This window comes from Lichenostomus cassidix, chromosome 4 (assembly GCF_008360975.1).
Source record: "Lichenostomus cassidix isolate B80296 chromosome 4, HeHo_3.0, whole genome shotgun sequence".
Lineage (NCBI taxonomy): Eukaryota > Metazoa > Chordata > Aves > Passeriformes > Meliphagidae > Lichenostomus > Lichenostomus cassidix.
This window is the reverse complement of record NC_139484.1, coordinates 32,193,961-32,212,439: the sequence shown is the minus strand read 5'-3', so window position 1 is coordinate 32,212,439 and position 18,479 is coordinate 32,193,961. Positions and strand designations below refer to the sequence as shown.

Genomic DNA, 18,479 nt, shown 5'->3' with positions numbered 1-18,479 from the left:
TTGCATAGTATACCAGAGGCATTGTGAGGTCTGCTTTGCCCATGTTCATGCAATGTTCAAAATTCATGTATGTATTAGCCATTAAAAAGTGAAGTATTATGAAACAATTCATTTGCTGCTGAAATGGAGATCCTCATGACTAATGACAAAGTTGAGGAGAAAGAAGATCATATGTATCTGAAAATTCAGAAATTTCTGAAAATTTTGTATTTTGCTTAGACAGTAAATGAATGGCTCTGTGGTACATTAATCTATTTAAAATAGAATAGGATAGTGAGAAACAAAGGCAAAATTCACAACTCCCTGTCTGCGCAGCCTCAACATCCCTCTTGCCTCCCAACTGTTCTGTATTCCCACCCCTCTGAGTGGTGCATGGGGACTGGGAATGGGAGTTCTGGTCAGCTCATCACACGTTGTCTCTGCCACTCCTTCCTCCTCATGATGTTCCCCTGCTCCAGCATGGGTCCATCCCATGGGTTGCAGTTCTTCAGGAACAGATTGCTCCTGTGTGAACTCCTCTCTGTGGACCACAGTATGCATATCTGCTCCACCACGATCCTGCATGGGCTGCAGGGCAGCAACTTGTGTCACCACAGTTCTCACCATGGCTGCAGGGGGGAATCTCTGCTCTGGCCAGCAGTGGGCCCATTTTGCAGTCAGATGAAAATGGTTCTGTTCAACATGGGTGTAGTCTTCTCACAGAAGCCACCCCTGCACCACCCCAACTTGCCACGTAAACTCAAGTCTCTTATTCTGAAATGGCCCTAAAAATGTATCTCTTCCTTGGATACCTGTTGGCAGAATACAACAATTCTGTATCACAGAATGCTTACTTTAATTTTTTAAATAGCTGTCTTGACCATATGGGTAAGAACATTACAGGGAAGTAGTGGGAACATCCTGGCATAACAAAAAAGGTTTTTTCTCTGCCTAGAAATACATCTATTGCCCTTAAAAATATATGTATTGGACAACTCCTTTTTTTTTTGTTTTTTTGGGGTTTTTTTTGTTTGATTGGTTGGTTTTTCTTTTGTAGTGTGGCTGAATCATTCCACATCCATAGCAATGAGAGGTCTCAGTTGTACATGTCCTACAGTGTCACTGCTTCAGACAGAAACACACTCTTTATGAGACCTTGAGCTTGGATCCCTGCCTGAGTTTACCTACTTTTGCTCTGCTCAGTCGAAGATGGATGCATGCTAATGACCCACATATGACTGAAGGTCTTGAGAGGCATTATATACAGCCTGCATTTCCCTTCTGGCTGCTGCTCTTAAAATGCCAGCAGTGCCATGGCTACTGGATTACAGCAACCTTGCAGTGTGCCTGCAGTTTTCTTTCTTACGTCAAGGACTGCAATTCCAATGCAGTTGAGCTGAGCTCCTGTAAATACAGTGTAAACATCAGCCTTTTTCTGGGTTCTGAAATCTTCCTGTGTGGCTCCTTCTACAAAACAAATGTTACAGTCATTTACTATGTGAGACTAATTTTTTAGCTACAATTAACCTGGTTTCTCAATTCAGAGTTATTCATGACACACCAGTGATGCCATATAATAAATGTAGGCCTGAAGGTAAGAATGTAAGAGCATGCAACTCATTACGCTGGAAAATTTAGCGTGGAGCCTTGGAAGAATTAGGGATCTTCTGTTTTACAAGAAATCCAAACTCTTATTACAGTCTGCAGGTTTTGTCAAGGCATTTTCAAAGTGTTGCTTATCTTTATCTGGGTAACTTCTCACAGACTTCGCAACTCACTGTCTTTTGTGCCCATTGGAGTAGATCAGCTTTTTGTGAGTGAGTCAGGAAGGTGTTTCAGCAACTTCGCATTTTTTATTGATCCAGTCATGGCTATTCGTGATAAATGCAGACCAGAAACTAACTGTACTGGTTTAAAAAGCCAAACCCAGATTTTGTAACCTGCTTCTTATACTTAAAACCTCTTCGTCCCCTTTTCAACAGCTTCTATTTCCATCTTTAGTTTGGCCACAAGATGGCAATAACTTGCAGACAAAAGAAACAGGCAGACCGATTTGAAACTGACTCCTTTCCTGAGCATTTCCCTGCGCTCTCCCTCCAGCCCCCCTCTTTTGTTTCAATATTTAATTGCATTTCATTCGGAATTACTAGGCAACCCACCCCCAGATGTGCAGTTTAAAGGTGATGTGCTTGCAGTGCGATTTTCAGGATCTATTCCGTAGAGCACCATCATGTGATACCGGGGTAAGGTGGAGTTCAGCTTTAAGGGGGAGTCTCCAGCCTTCCTCACCAATCTTTAGGACCTGACTGGAGAAATACCAAAGGATCCTTCTCCTTTCCCCACTCCTTCTCCATCCAGCCTCCTGAGCCAGCCCCTGAGCAGACCAAAGACGGGCAGAGCAGTTGCAAGGTGAGTTTCCCCGGTGGCTGCTTTTCCATGACTCTGGGTGCTTGTGTGCCAGTTAGGCTGGTGTTTGCTTGCTCTCGTAGGTGCAGGTGACAAAATACAAAGGAGGGTAGGCTCCAGGTAGAACTTCTGAGCAGCTGGGTGAGCCATCAGCTTGGGCTGACAGCATTTTGTGCTTGCTTTTGAACAGCTCCGGTAGTTTTACTGTGCATTTCCAGTCACCTCACAGCACATTATTTCACCCTTTCTGTCTGTTGGAGCTAAACTTTTGACCAAATTTCTCACAGAGAGTCGGGAGGATGTGCTTGGTAGGGGAGACTCTGCAATTGCCCGGAGGGGTCTGCAGAGCTATTGGCTTTCCCCTCTCCAAGCCAGCACTCAGAGCGGGGAGGGATCTTCCTCACTTGCGAGCTGGGGGTTTAGGAGACAAGGAACAATGCAGTTGTCCAGGAGAGTGAACTTCATGCCCTTCCTGTTGTCTGGTCCATTTTGCAGAAGGACTGGAAAGAAGGACTCCTTGTCACTTGCCAGCAGTGCTGTGTTTCTGAGCTGGTTCCTAGATATGCTCTTAGCTTGCATCTCTGCTATGGGAAGAACGAACAGTAGCATTTTCTGGCTTTGATATTTAATAAATAAGCAAGAGCAGAGTTTGGCTAAGGGAGTAGAAAAACCAAGAGCATGAAACCCTGGACACCTTATTGCTGGGGGCACTTTGGTCCTAGCTGGTGAAAGAGCCTGCCCAGTTCTCTCCTTGCAGGACATGGCTCCTTGCCTGCCCTGCCCCTGCCATTATTCCCTCAAGTCACAGGGCTGGAGTGCCCACCTCGTGCTATACAAGTGACAGAGGAGGTCATGATTAAATCCAGATGTTGATTTTAAGACTATGATAAAGTTACACTGCGGGAATCGAGGAGCCTTGGCTCTCCACATCACCCACACACTTCCCCTTTGTGTAAAGCACCTACTTCTGGCTGTGACAGAAGTGATGCTTCAAGGGGTCATGGGAGTGGAAATTTCTTTATTGGACCCTAAAACAGGGTTGGTGAACTAGGAGATCTGATAAATTTAGTTAGCAGAGGCAGAAGGTCTGAGAGATAATACTCAGGAGTGTGCCTAACTAGCATGAAAATCAGAGTAGTCAAACCTCAGACAGAGATGCCTTTTGTCTGAAATCACTGCTGTTAACTCTTACAGTAAAATGTCACTCAGAGGCAAGCTACATTGCCTGTCAGAGTTTCACGTAGCCTTGTGGTGATTAAACAGAGCCAGCAGAGCTAGCTGAAGTAAGCTCCTGCCAGCAGCGAGAAGGCATGGCATGGTCATCCTTTGGCTGACCCTCAGGAGGAGCTGGAGCTGCAAGCCCAGCCCTCACATGCTGGCTTTGCCCTAGGGAGGAGGCAGCCCCAGCTCTGGTCCCCAGCATATGGCTGGTTAAAAGTGTGTCTGTCACCAGTAAGAGACAAAGACAATTCTTCTCCAGAGACTTACATGGTGCAGAGATTTATATCGAATATAATTTAAGAACAAAAGCTCACCTATTCAGCGTAACTTTTAATGAGGTACATTTTAGTGGGCAATGTTTTTACAGCTTTTGTGATAAATGCCATATGAAGTCAGGTTTGAAACCCACTTGTGTGAATTTTAAGTGGCATTACTTTCATTACCATAACCTAAGGTTAAGTGAGCAATAAATTTAGCTCATGGGAGTGGGCAGAGAGAAAGTTCCAGATTCAGTGCGGAATGCAGTGCCACTAATGGTGCCCAGATTCAGTGTCACTAATGGCAAGTTGAACTAAAGGTGTGTCGGGTTATCAATTAATTGGTTTTTAATTGCTTATAAATGAATTTGATTTTATTTTTTAATTTGCCCTCTGAACACATATGGCTTGAGTTTCAGATTTGTAAAATCCAAGGCTTTGCAAAAGAGTGGTTATTTAAGAACATTTATTTCCCTTGCATGGCTAAAGAATTTTTCTCTGGTGTTTAAATTTTGCCAGTTTTTGTCTTCATCTTGTTTTCTTCTTTCTGTGCTGCAAAGCCCTGCTAGCTAAGATTAAGGTGCTCAGAGTTCCTGATTTACCTTTGACTCAGCGCCAGTGCTGCTGGGGGCACTTGGCCGCTCAACAGAAAAGTGCATGCGTTACGGAAAAAAACCCAGCAATTGAGTCATTTTTCCACCCGTCACATTGGTCAGATGGGCTTCCCCCTCCCCCCTCCCCCCGTGTGATGCCTGGATATAATTTCACTTAGAGCAGTTTGAGAAAGCAGACTTTGCAGATTAAACTCGTGGAAAGGCTACGCTGGTGGAAGGCTGAAGTTGCTTCCCAGCTCGCTGCTCCGTGCGACTTGTGCCAGCGGGATCGGGACGGGCAGGGCTCCTGTCCCCGCTTGCGGTCCTCGTCTGTCCTGCCTGGGCAGCGAGCACAGAGAGCCCTGCGGTGGCAGCGGCAGCGGCGGGCGCGGAGCGGAGCTCTGCTCTCCCCTCCTGCGGGACACGGGCGAGCCTCCACCCCGGCCGGGGCAGCGCCGTGCCCCGCGGTGACAGGAGCTGCTGCTTCCCTTCTCCCCAGGTGGTGCGAGGGAGATGCGGTGCGGCGCTGAGGAGCGGGCTCGGCCCGGGGCTGACGGGCGCCTTCTGAACTCTGAGCGCTCTGCATGAACGCGGCGGCGGCGAGGGTCGGCGGCGAGTTGGAAACAACATGAATACCTCGGTTCTCGCCCCACTGGGGAACATTTCCGGTCACCTGAATTTTTCGGAGATGAACTCGCAGATCTTGCAGTTTGAGGATGAAGATTGCCACGTGCCTTTGGCCATGGTCTTCACTTTGGCCTTGGCTTATGGGACAGTGATAATTCTGGGAGTCTCTGGGAATCTGGCCTTGATTGTCATTATTTTGAAACAAAAAGAGATGCGCAATGTTACCAACATCCTCATCGTGAACCTGTCGTTTTCTGATCTCCTAGTGACCATCATGTGTCTTCCCTTCACCTTTGTGTACACTTTAATGGACCACTGGATTTTTGGGGAGGCCATGTGCAAGCTGAACCCTTTTGTGCAATGTGCCTCCATCACCGTCTCGGTCTTTTCTTTGGTCCTCATTGCCATCGAGCGCCATCAGCTGATCATCAATCCCCGTGGCTGGAGGCCGAACAACAGACATGCCTACATGGGGATTGCTGCCATATGGATTTTAGCCACAGCTTCCTCTTTGCCTTTCCTCATCTACCACGTATTAACAGATGAGCCCTTCAGAAATGTAACATTTGATGAATATAAGGACAAATACGTGTGCTTGGACCTGTTCCCCTTGGACACTGCCAGGCTTTCTTATACCACAACGCTTTTGGTGATCCAGTACTTTGGACCACTTTGTTTTATATTTATTTGCTACTTGAAGGTAAGATAGAGTCCTCTTACAATATATACCTCTTTCAATCTGATGTTTGTTTATCTTTGCAAAGATGCTAGTGGTAGGTTAATTTATCCCCTGTGTTTCTCTTTGTTGAATTTCCTGCAGATATACATACGGTTAAAAAAAAGGAACAACATGATGGACAAGATGAGAGACAGTAAGTACAGATCCTCTGAAACCAAAAGGATCAACATCATGCTGATATCAATAGTGGTCGCATTTGCAGTTTGCTGGCTGCCTCTCACCATCTTCAATATCGTGTTTGATTGGAATCACGAAATTCTTCCTGTTGCTACCTGCAGCCACAACCTGTTGTTCCTGATTTGCCACCTCACTGCCATGATCTCTACCTGTGTGAATCCCATCTTCTACGGGTTTCTCAATAAGAACTTCCAAAGGGACCTGCAGTTCTTTTTTCATTTTTGTCATTTCCACTCCCGTGAGGAGGATTATGAGACTATAGCCATGTCCACCATGCACACAGATGTTTCAAAAACTTCTTTAAAGCAGGCAAGTCCTGTCATATTTAAGAAAATAAATAGTGACGATGATGAAAAAATATAAAGAAGTGCTAAAAATTCTACACCAAACTGCAAGAAGTGTGATTGCAGGTGAAGTGTGTCCAAGGACAAGCACAATTACATAACAAATACCAAAAGGGTAATGTTTTTCTTCCTTTTCCAAGGAACTTTGGTTGTTGTCACTTTGAAATTATGCGCTGTGCATTTTTGCCCCTTTTACTGCTTTAATGCTCACAGAAGTTATATCTGAATTTTATTATAAGACATAGTTAGACGTTCTACTACCTATGGTTTTCATCAGCTGTTTTTGTTCTGTTTCCTTTGTACAGCTCTGAGCTTTAGCACAAAGGTTTATTTATTGATTTTTTTTCAAAGGAGTAATTTTCAGGAGTGTCCATTTAAAACCATTAGAAACAATATGAACCACAGGGATGCTGTCATTACAGAGGACATGCACCAAAAAATAAAATTAGGAAATTCTGGTTTGAAGAGGACTTCTTTTTTTGTTTTTTTAAGTCATCTTTTGATTCACATTGAAATCCTGTAAAATCAGTGTAGGTACACAAAAAAAAGAATTCTGTGAAACCTGTAGAATATGTTTAAATGGGGACATACAGTTGTCTCATTCACAGAGGCAATTTGGGCTGTAATCATTTAGTTTCACAGACAGGATTAAGAAAGAAATTCTGTTCTCATTTACAAGAATAAAACCCTACAGTAATTCCACAAAGCACAATGGGATAACTGATGTTTCAGCACAGCAAATGAAAACATAAATGGGCCTTCAGTCCCAAATGATTGCAGCTGGTTTTAATAACACAGGCTTTTTAATTTAAAAAATCCAAAACCTATTTTCATCTGCCATCACTGACAGGAGTTACTGTTGCTGGGATGAAATGCACCATCTGTTCCAAGCCCATGAACCATGTCTCTTTGAGACCTGTGTCCAGAATCTAGAGGGAGATGGGACTGTTTGCTGTCTGGGCCAGGTGCAGTTTCATCCTCACAGATGACAGAGAAAATCAGATCTGGTATTAAAAAAGTAAGATTGAGCCACGTGAGTCTTTTCATAGTAATTAGTGTTGATCTATAGAAATTATGTATAGCCTCATAATACTCTGTGTTCAGATGCAATGGCATAAACCTGGATAATCTCCAAGACAATGGATGGTTTAATCAAGACCTGCAAAATTTAAAAAAAGCATATGGATATAGTTCGGGTATAATTATTATGTTTAGCTACCAAACTCAGTTTCCACACTTGGATGAGGTGTGGAAACATTTTCCAAATATATACAATAGACCTCTGTTACTGCTTAAAATATATATCCTCTAATTGCACAAAATATTCATTACTAGATTCCCAGTTGAGGGAAACCCATATAACTTGACTGCTGTAAATGAAATTACAACAATATCAGCCAGCTGAGGTTCTGTGTCATACAGTGTACTTTGCTCTATCATCAATGTCTTTTTGAATAATCAGCTTTTTAAAATACATTATAGACCCTGCTTTCTTTCAGCAAGGTCACTTTAAATCATTATGGCAGACAAGAGTGTCTTTAAAATGGATATAAATGTAAATGCAGCAAAAATGGAAATCTGATCTGATATATTTCTAAGCAAAAATATCTCAGGATGTTATGGTGAATTTAATATGTTCTAAATTTGACACAGATAAATGCCTACAAAATTAAAATTATTTGGGCTGCCAGTATTTAAAAGTGAAAAACTGTGCCTTGTGCTGTCTTATAAATAGTGTAGAATATTAAAGTAGCGATGTGTTCTTGTGCATTATAATTCCATGTATTTCTCTACTGGAAGATAATTTAATTTAAAAGGAGTTTTCTGTGCTTGAGAACAGAGACGGAATGCAAAAAATTAATTATAAGACAGACAGTTCTTTCAGAGCTTTGGCCTTTTGTATTTTATGAGGTTTCCTTTTTCTTTGTGCTTCTCCATGGAATGTGTTGTTAATAATTTGAAAAGGGTTTCCAGAAATTATTTGCCTCTCACTTTGCAACAATTTTCATATTTCAAAGGATGTGTATTTTCACAATGAGTTACAATGTACAAAAACAGCTATCGGGGTTTTTTATTAAGAATGTCACAGTGGGTTTTTCCAATTACAAGAAGTCACTGTGAATTTTAGGGCCTTTTTTCCCTTTTTTTTCTTTTTTTCAAGAAAACTTACTTTCAATGTGGTGGAAAAAGAAAATTTAGTCATTTGAGAAACTTCCCAGTTCGTTTGCTGGAAATTTTCGATCAACCTGAATTAGGTACTTATACAGAGTAGGTGTTGGAGGAACTTTAGAGGAGCCTGCTGGTGCTCAGAGACCTAAACCAGGTGTGTTGTAAGATTTGGAGGTCTCCAGTGGGATAGCAACATAATTCTTCCTATGTCAGCATTTTTCCTAATTGAGGTACAGTCCCAAATCATGCAGCCCATCTGACACTGTGTCATACTATCTCCTGAGAATGTATGTCAGGAGGTTTTTGCCTACCAGCATGTGATAAACAAGGAGAATTGTAAATAGGAGCATTCCTTCTGCTCATCCTTGTTAATCTCAGGAGCTGTTTTTCCTCTGCACTGCTGTCCTAGGATCAGGCTTCTGATGTTTCCTCAGCTCCCTGCAAGAAGCCTTTCTGAGCCTCTGCTAAGGACACAGGTTAGTGCATTGTCACCCAAATAGCACAGGGCACGCTGCCTGTAATGACAGTGGAAATGAACACAGTGTAAAGACTGTACTGCAGGAAAATGCATTTGGGGAATTTCAGAGGCAAAATCATTGCTCTTCTGAAGAATTTGTTATGAGGACAGAGATAAAAGTAGTCTCTCTGAGGTGCTGACCTAACATCTGCAGGGCGTAGATCAGATCTACTGAGAGCAGTATTTTTGTCTTTGGTTTCGTGACTTGACGCTGGAGTTCTCAAAAGCTGCTGAAGACTTTTCCCCCTAACAGCCAGCTACGGTACTGATCCTCTTTTTCATTTTCAGAGCTCCAGCATGGCTTCTCATCCTCTATATGCTAAATTTCTTTACAGGATAAGCTGACAGGTTTCATGTTTCACTGTAATTTTTCAATCATTCTGGTTTGATATTTATTTCTTCTACATGCTGTTTTGTCAAACGTCCCACACTTCAGCACATGCTGATACCTGTCTCAAAAGCCTGAAGATCCCTTTTATTCTTTCAGACTGGTAGAAAAGTTTTACTGACAGAAAAACAGAACAGTGAGTGATCTATAATGTATCTTATTATTTATGTGTCATACATTTCATGTCAAATCTCCAGCCATAAATGACAAATGTAACTACTTAATAAACATCAGTATTTGCTTCATTTGTCAGTTACAGCATCTGAAACGTCACTTTGATCGACCAAAAACATTTAGTTTCTGCATAATCTAAATAAACCAGCATATTTGTATTTCATATTAATAAATATGCCTTTATTCCCATTTTGCTTTTTTCTTCAAAAAATGGTCGTGTCATTGTCACTACATACAGTAATTCACAACTTTCACATCGACAGTAAAAAAAGGATAATAACACAGGAAGTCATTAATTGAAAATAAAACCTTCCTTTTGTAGGCTAGTACAGAACTGGAAATTAAAAAATATATATCTGCATGTATATAATCAATGACCACATAAAGAGAAAAGATTTAAACCAGAAAAAGAAGTCAACATGACATAACCCTCAAGGGACTTGAGCTGATGCTTAGTGCATCTCATCACTGATGAAGGTGTGAAGGGCTAAGGGTTCACATATTCTGACTCTGTGGTCTTGCAATACAGTGCCACCTATAATTAATGGATCCTAAAGGGAAAATTTTATGCTGATTTATATTCAGACTGTAAATTGGTATATGTTTCAATCCAAGCCTGTATTTCAAATTCTCATTTTGACCTCAGAGAAATGTTCTCAGACCAATGAAACTGAGAATTTGCTTAAAGTTAACCATTTGCCCAGGCATTCTACTGAATAAAACTGCATTGCTGGCTGGCAGCTCACACTCTTTGCTAAAAATCAGATTTTGGATATTAGCTTTTTACAGAAATAAATTTACAACATATAGCTGTTTGGGTTTTTTTTTCCTCGATTTTTTCTGGATTTTTTTTTCTGGGCTTGATAATGCTTCAGTTTAAAGCTTTCCTTTCTATTTCTTTGTATCAAAGAATTTACCAGAGCAGTGCATAGAGAATGAAGACAATAAGGAAATTTTCTGTCTTCTCTTCTTATTTTTAAAGCATAAAAACCAGTAGGAAACATGAGCTTAAATAACAACTCTGTCTGCAACAGATTAAATTCATTCAGTTGAGTTGGAGCGGGGGTGGAAAAATAATTATAACCAAATGAAAAATTTTGTTGACAGTAATTTCTCAGTTTAAGGATATGTACAACCCCAAGATCTACCATGCACTCTTCATTCTTGTGTTCTTTAGTACGTGGTATCTGCTTCCCTAAGTCATTACTAATTAGTCAAGCCATTACTAAAGTTGATGTGAAAGAAAATTCTTCCATCCAGGTTTTGCAGAATTTCAGATGTTTCAGTATAACATAAAAGATGAAAAAAAAATGTAATTAGCTTTGGCTCTTACACTTTAATTAACCTGTGGTCAGAAATTACATCTATTCAGTATTTCTGCCCCCACGCAAAACAGTGTTAATGGTCTCATTGAAGTTGATATTTCAAATATTCGGGAGAGCATTCACAAAGACTAACTTCAGCTTTCCTAGTCTCCTCTGGCAGCAAGCTAAGGGCACTGCACTATCTGGTGCTGTGCATTGCCAAAATGTCTTTCCCTCAGTTGTTCATAGAGGCTGCTGAGGGCAGGACTGCCCTCTTCCAGGGCAGCACTAGGCCTGATGACTCCTGCATCCCTTCCTCCATCTTCCACGGTGCTTCTGCTCTCACTTGCTATTTCATCCCCTTGGTGGCTGCTTTCTGAGGAAGCTGTAGAAATTTGTACTCTGATTTTGTAGAGTGCCTGAGTATATGGTAAAATTCAACTCGCTTCAGGGCAGTGCTTTAAACAGTTTCTTTCATTACAATTGTCTTCCGGCAAGCTTCTCATGGGCAAGTTTCTCAAAATTTAGAAGTACATAATTTACAAAGCCTGTGTAGGAAATATGTCCATACAGAACATCCAGCTTGTTGCATCAAAACTGATAGCACACACTGTTATGTGTTTCCCAAATAGCTGAATTGATGATTTGGTTATTTATCATAGGTCAGGCTTAGTTGCAAGATATTTGCCCCAGATGAAAACGTGTTTAAAACTGCTGTACAGGAGATGCTCTGCATGGTTAACTAACTTGCCACAAATTATGCAACATTTCAGATATACAGGGAAATAGAATTTGGAAGAGAGACAAAATGCAGAAGATCTCGATGAAGCCTTGATGCCTTCTGTAAGATATACACAAAAAGACCCAAAGGGAGACTCAGATATTTATTTATTTGGGAGGCCAATAGACTGACAGGTAAATGGTTTTTTTTAGCAAAGTGGTGGTCAAAGAAGTATGTAGGATAAACAGGTTCTCTGCTCCCATTTCCAGAAAAATAATCTGGATCTCTATAAATGACTCTGAAAATACATTTTTTAAGGTTCTTTGGCTTGGATTAACATAAATCACTTTTTGAGACAAAGGAAATGAAATTGTTTTGGCACAATTGAAAAATAACAGCTTTTCATTGCACCCACCCACTGCACATGAGTCCGTTTGCTTCCACTTCTGCACAACATGGAGAAGGTTTGTTTATGGCAGGAGGAATAACCTGATCAACAAAGCCCTCCTTGTCTCTCTTGGCTCATGTCCACACTGATATTGTGCTGCTGTTTTTCACTTTGCAGTCTTCCTCCCAGCCTCTCCTAAGCTATGACGTTTTTATTATGCTGTTTATATTGTTTCTTAATAAAAGCTGTTTATGAAAATATGTCCTTGAAAGATTCTATTCAATGTGTGTTTGAACATATGGGTGAGAGGCCATACAGGACTTGCAGAAATGTGACTGGCAATGTGAAGATGTTTCAGGCAATAGAGAAGTTGAAAATGTAGTTGTTCCATACTGTTATGTAGCCCTTTTAATTTAAAACTGTTTTTACCATTTTAATTCATGTAATCTAAATGTCAGCTTAGTTTACATATCTAGAGTAAACTTCCTCTTGGTGATCTGCCACCAGAGACATTCAGTGAGAGGAGACACCAGGTAACCCAACTTATATCCTTACTTAGCCTTTTAGCCTCTCACTGTTGCCTGTAAACTTCTCGTTGTTTGTCCTATACTTGAAGATACATATGCAAAAGTCTTCACTTCTTTCTTTTTAAGAGTAGTAAAAGTTGTATTATTAAGATATAGAAGAGATAGAACTGGATTTTCTTTTCTGATTTTTATTTCTGTTATTATTATGACTGTAAAGTTTGAAGATCTTCAATTAAGCTTTGAGGACTTATCAGTCTGGGCGCAGGGTTAGTCCCCTGGACATCAGTCACCATGCTGATATGCAAATAGTTAGAGAGGTGCTGAAGTAAGAGCCTTGAAGCCTGACTTAACACACTGCAAGGTTAGTGAAAAGCCTCTCATTGACTTCAGTGAGCTTTGGGTGAGGTACTTGTTTCAAGTGACATTAAGGTGGAATACGTGTCTGAACATCTGCATTTGTCCAAGGGACAAATTAAAAAGTCATCTTCAGCTGGTTCTTACAGTATGGTTATCCTCTTAAGTTCTTCTGGGAGTCTGATGTATTTTCTTGACACAGTTACATGTCTGCTGAGCTGCCTGGCTTACTGATTTAAACCAATTTGCTTCACAGAAAATTGAAGAGGGTACTAGCAATTCATCACTAGGAAAAGTGTGGGCTTTTTTTTTGATAATGATGATGATGATGGTGATGATGATGATAATGATTACTACTACTGCTGCTTTTTTCACTTTATTTAAAAAAACCAAAAAAAACCCCCAAAAGATCACCAGCAGCCAGACAGCATAGTTTAGTTTAGATTTAAAATTCACTTCAGGCAGTAAGGAATCTCAGCCTGCAGCACAGGCTGTGGATTTATCTGGTAGAGATGCAACCTATATCAGGAACATAAGCAATCATGAATAAAACCATAGCAAATAGTTGCTTAAAAACAAGTACCTTCAGAATTGGATAAGGGCACATTTATGTCAAAATACAGAAAACAGGAGTAGACAGCATGGGTACTCAAAAGTGAGGTCATACTTAACCAACCCGATAGACTTATATGAAGATGTTTATCTTACCAAGCCAAATACTGGTGTGATAGATGAGGGGAGAGATGTGGGTACTGTCTACCTTGACTTCAGTATGTACATATTTAAGTTGGAACAGCAGCCCCCGTCTCTGAAAAAGCCTTTTTACTTACTTTGGAAATGTTTCAATGCTGACACATTTTCATGTATTGCTTTTACTAATCCATTAAGGAAGATCCAAGTAACCTTTCATACAGAAATATTGCCACTTACTTCAATCTGATGATCAAATTTGGTGTAATAAGCTTTTAGACAGACCTTTTAAACGATATTTGAGTTATATAAGCATGGTTAGAAAAGCACTGAATGTAACAGCAGCTTGGTGCAGTTGTACTCTGACAAGTTTGGGGAAGATGGGAGCTATGTAGGTAAAAGCATTTTTATCAATACCCAAGTAAGGAAGAGAATGGACTCACTCTTGCCTGCTACATTTGGCAGCAGCCCTCCAGCCCTGTTATCAATACACATAGCCATGAATACACTCTTATGTCTGAGCCAGGCAGTGCAATGTGGGAAGGAGGACCATGGGCTAAACACTTATGGAGCACAACCAGGAGTCATGGTAATGCAGGTCTAGTCGGCATGGAAATTTGAGGGGAGAGTCGAGGCAAATTTGGTGGGCCAAGAACAGGCCACAGAGACATGGAATCTGAATGTTACTAATTTTGTTATTTAGAATAACCTGTAGTAGGAAATGTATAACAATTATCAGTTCCTATGCTAAACTTTAGTATATGTGTTTGTCAAAGTTTGTGTTTGGGGCATTTTTTTTGTTTAAATAAAACAATTATTTGAATAGTAAAATCCAGTTGAGCATGGTTCCTATGTTAGAGGGAGAACTTGTCAGTGAAGGTGCTGACAGTACAAATTATTCTTTTGCAGCTCTAGAGCTGGATGAATTTGAAAGAGTTCTGATTGCTCTAATATACTTTGCTTACCAGCAAAGTATGACACATTTTTTAAAAAAAGCTACAGATGAAGCAATTATTTTGATGAGGCTATATGCCATGCTAGTAGCTTTAAAATAAAGACACAAGTGTTATCATACATTTTAACTAAAAATTGGTGCTAGCCCTGTCACTAGGAATTACTATTTGATTTCTTGCATGACTTCTTAGAAATGTGGTGCTGTTTGTCAAATGATTATGATTGCTGTTAGGCAAAAAAAAAAAAAAAAAAAAAAGGGCCAGACAAAACCTCTCTGCTGAGAACACACATTTTTACATGATTTTTAAACCACCCCCTCTCTCCATCAAACCCCTCTCCAGCCTGTGTTTTTAGTTCAGGATAGCAGAGAGAGAGTTTTGATGCATTAAAAATCTCACGGAAGGCTTCTGCCATTACTGACCCAATCTGAAAGCTATGCTGATTTTTCAGTTCTCTCTGGAAGTGGATCCCTGCTAACAGGAGTATTTATACCTCAAACTATTCTGCTACTGTGCCCTGTAGTCAGCCAGAACTCAAGATCAGATGAGGCTGCTTTAATTAGACAGAAGCTGAGATAAACATGTTCTTTATGCAGTGCTATTTAGAAACACCTTTTATACAGTACTGTTTCCAGAACAACAGGAAACTTATTGTAAGGCAAGTTCCAAGGGAGCCCAGATTTTAGAAGCTCTATTTCTGCTTCCTTTCAGTGTTGCATTTGCAGTTCTGTACACTGACCCTCTGTATTCACATTGCACACAGCCATTGCTGGGACCACAGAAATGATGATCACACAGACCTCTTGTAGGTGTGGTACAGGATTAAGCAATCCCTCTCCCCACCTTGCTCTCTTCCCACGCCTGTGCATCACAAGCACTTGTCACACTGAAGGGTAAACTAAGCTGTGGCATAGAACCCGCTTAAGAACAATAAACCTAACAATAAAGAGGGATTTGAATAGGGGAACTGGTCCCATTTGTCAGCTGGTTACACAAACACTTGTTCTGGTGTGAAGGGCAGAGGTTGGTGGGAGGAATGAGTGAATGTCTCAGGATGGGAATGCACAGTGCTTAGGCTGGCAAGGCCACATAAATGCATTAGTTAAACTGCACCCTAACTTTTTAATAAGGAAAATACATCTTAATCCATCAGTGTTAGCTCTGACCTGCCATGAGGTCAACTATTTTGGGTTGCCACCTGTCGCTGTTGAGCAGCTAGCAGAGTAATGAAAGCACCAGTTCTCAGTGGCAAGAAGGAATGACCTTTATTGTTTTGATTTCATCACATATATAGAGTTTTCAAAAGTCACCCAGATTGGTCAGTCAGAAGCCTTCCCCCAGGCCTGATTGGCCAGGCCTGCACTGCCCAAGTTTTGGGACACTGTTCCAACAACATCCAAACTTTATCTTTATTTATAAAACACAAGAAAATTTCTCATGGGAAAAACCTGTGCTAGCCACAGCCACCATTGCATGAACAGCTGATTTTGCCAAACAAAAAAAGGCTTGCTTGGACTTTGTCTAGAGCTTGAATACTTGCTGCTTTAAAGGAATCTTGTCTTAGGATTTAAGCTTTTCATTCTGACAACCACTATTGCTTTTCCATATAGAAACACCTTTCATGCATGTTATGCTGTAGAAGCTGTTAATTCTGTGCCAAGAAATATAATAATAATGGAATTATGCATTTTCTAGTAAACTCTGCAACCATGTGCACTGATCCATGGTGTGAGTCTTTAGATTCCAAAACCTGGTATTTCTGTGGTATTTTTCTTTTCTTCTCTTCGCCTGGAAACTGTGTGGAAGAGACAGATTGTTGAAGGACTACATCCAATGAGAAGAGTTATGCCATTGAGTCAAAACTAAATTCAAGAAACTGTTGTGGTCAAGATTCCATTGATTCTGTGATTCCATGAATAGACTAAGCAATGTCACTAGCTCTGATATTTGAACTTTGTTTAAATCAGTCACTTTTACCAGCAATTACTGTGTTGAATCACTACGAACTTCAATTTTCAACTCGCTTTCAAAGTTTTAATTTAGAGGGAATTGCGTTGATTCAGCTAAGCTTGACTTATGAAATCATGTATGACTCAGCCTGTATCCCCTCTTGTTAAGTGCTCAGAGACTGTGACATGTGATACTCATAAAATGAGAGAGCTTATTTACTGTGTTCACTGAAGCTCGTTTGCATCAAATATTTGAGTTTGAACAGCAGCATTTTCTTGGAAGAGAGAAATAATAACTGAGATCTGAAATGTGAAATCATTTTAACTGAGGTTCAGTCCAGTCCCCAAGATAAAGATTTGCACTTTATGTTAGTATCCAGTCTGGAGATCTTTTAACTGCATTAGCAAATAATTTCAAGAACATATATCTGGTTTACACATTACAATTTCTGCAAATAAATATGTAACAAATGCATACAAATCCATTGTTAGACGTATTGGAAAAATTACTTTGAATAAAGTGACTGAATTAAAAATCTAGGGGTTTTTAGAATATTGTTACTTCTTGACTTTTCAGAAATTTCACAGTAAAATATAATTTGACTTTGACACAATGTATTCTGTCACATGGCTAAAAGGAAATGGCTAAAGCCTGGTTTTTTGACTGACAGCCTTTTTCTCGGTAAGTTTGCATTCATAAGTTGGATATAAAATCTAAGAGATCAGAATGGAATTCCTCTCAAGGTTCAGTATGAATTTTGCCAGAGGAAAGGGTAGTAGGAGGTGATGATTTTCCTTTATGTTCTTATTGGTATTTTGCTAACACTGGCATTCTCCTGGGGGTTCTCATTTTATTCTCTGGAGTTTGTTTCATCATTTCCCTTCTGTTGTGTTCTTTTTTAAAAGTATATTACTTTTTCTGGCCAGCCCTTCAAATGACCTTGCAGGCTCTCTCACTTTAAACATACAAAGAATTTGATGGACAGTTTTCTGAAATCTTAGATTTTCATTACAGTCATGGAAGGTAACTGTGTCTGATTTATACAATATACGAAATGAACTCAACACTCTATAACATAAAACTTTTTAATAGAATAAATGGATTGTCATCACTTGCCATTCATATCATAGTCTTGGGTTTTTCCCTGCTGATCCCCTCTGGCAACTTCTTAGAATTGTTTTGAATTTATAATTTGTGATGCTGGGAGGTTTAAATGTAATAATAGGTTACATTTGATTGACTCAGTATTAAATACCAAGGCCCTGCTGTGAGACCTGCAGAAATCCATAGGAAAAAGCTTTCATTGCAATATAAGAAGTGCATTCTTTACTGCATTGAACATTCATGCTGTTGCTGCATATGAGCTGTGCTCCATGATGTATCCCACATTTGCTTGTGGCCTGATTATTTCAGGAAACCTGCTCAGAATTTTGTTACTCCCTTCCAATGGCAACTAGTGCACAGCCCTGCAGATTCCTGGAATCAGGGTTTTGGAAGAAATCTTGGGCTGCCTTCCTCTAGACAAAACTGGGAAGGATGAATCTGCTGAGAAAGATAAGAGATAATTCCAGGTGCTGAAAAAGCTGCTTAAGAGACTCAAGAGACTCATAGGTTTTTCTAACTTGCAGAATATATATATATATATATATATATATATATTTAATGAAGGCCCTGGTCATTTTATAATTGTGTATGTTCCCAGAGCACTGATGGTAGCCATGCTGGCAGGATTCTGTTCTTCAATTAATCATCTCAGCTTGGTTGGAAACAGTTCAAATTTGCCTTAGATAAGGCACTGTGATATTTATACATATGTTTCTATGTTGCAACATGAACACCATGCACATTAGATATCTTAAAGTCGGCATGAATAATTCCAAGCAACCCACAACATAAGACATAAACTAACATTCTTAATATCGTGAAGACCAAGGAAACCATTGTAGCAAATTATACAAGTGGTTTTCTTACAGCCTAGTAAGTAAATGTAATTATAACTGT

General features: G+C 40.1%; 1 protein-coding gene across 2 annotated transcripts; it reads left to right on the top strand.

Annotated features, from left to right (window-relative positions):
• Positions 1–2,145: 2,145 nt before the first annotated feature.
• NPY1R (neuropeptide Y receptor Y1) lies at positions 2,146–9,780 on the top strand. Of its 2 annotated transcripts, XM_085058618.1 has the most exons (3): positions 2,146–2,388; positions 4,956–5,783; positions 5,904–9,780. In XM_085058618.1, the coding sequence occupies exons 2-3, from the start codon at positions 5,085–5,087 to the stop codon at positions 6,360–6,362; spliced, it is 1,158 nt and encodes a 385-aa protein (XP_084914744.1). In that variant the 5' UTR covers positions 2,146–2,388; positions 4,956–5,084; the 3' UTR covers positions 6,363–9,780. The 2 variants fall into 2 exon arrangements, with proteins under 2 accessions (XP_084914744.1, XP_084914745.1); XM_085058619.1 differs by lacking the exon at positions 2,146–2,388 and having other exon boundaries at positions 4,684–5,783.
• The last annotated feature ends 8,699 nt before the right edge of the window (positions 9,781–18,479 follow it).

Bases quoted from the DNA above. Each gene is read 5' to 3' on its own strand.
- NPY1R (XM_085058618.1), top strand. From the start codon at position 5,085: ATGAATACCTCGGTTCTCGCCCCACTGGGGAACATTTCCGGTCACCTG. The intron at 5,784-5,903 runs GTAAGATAGAGT...AATTTCCTGCAG, and splicing joins TATTTATTTGCTACTTGAAG to ATATACATACGGTTAAAAAA.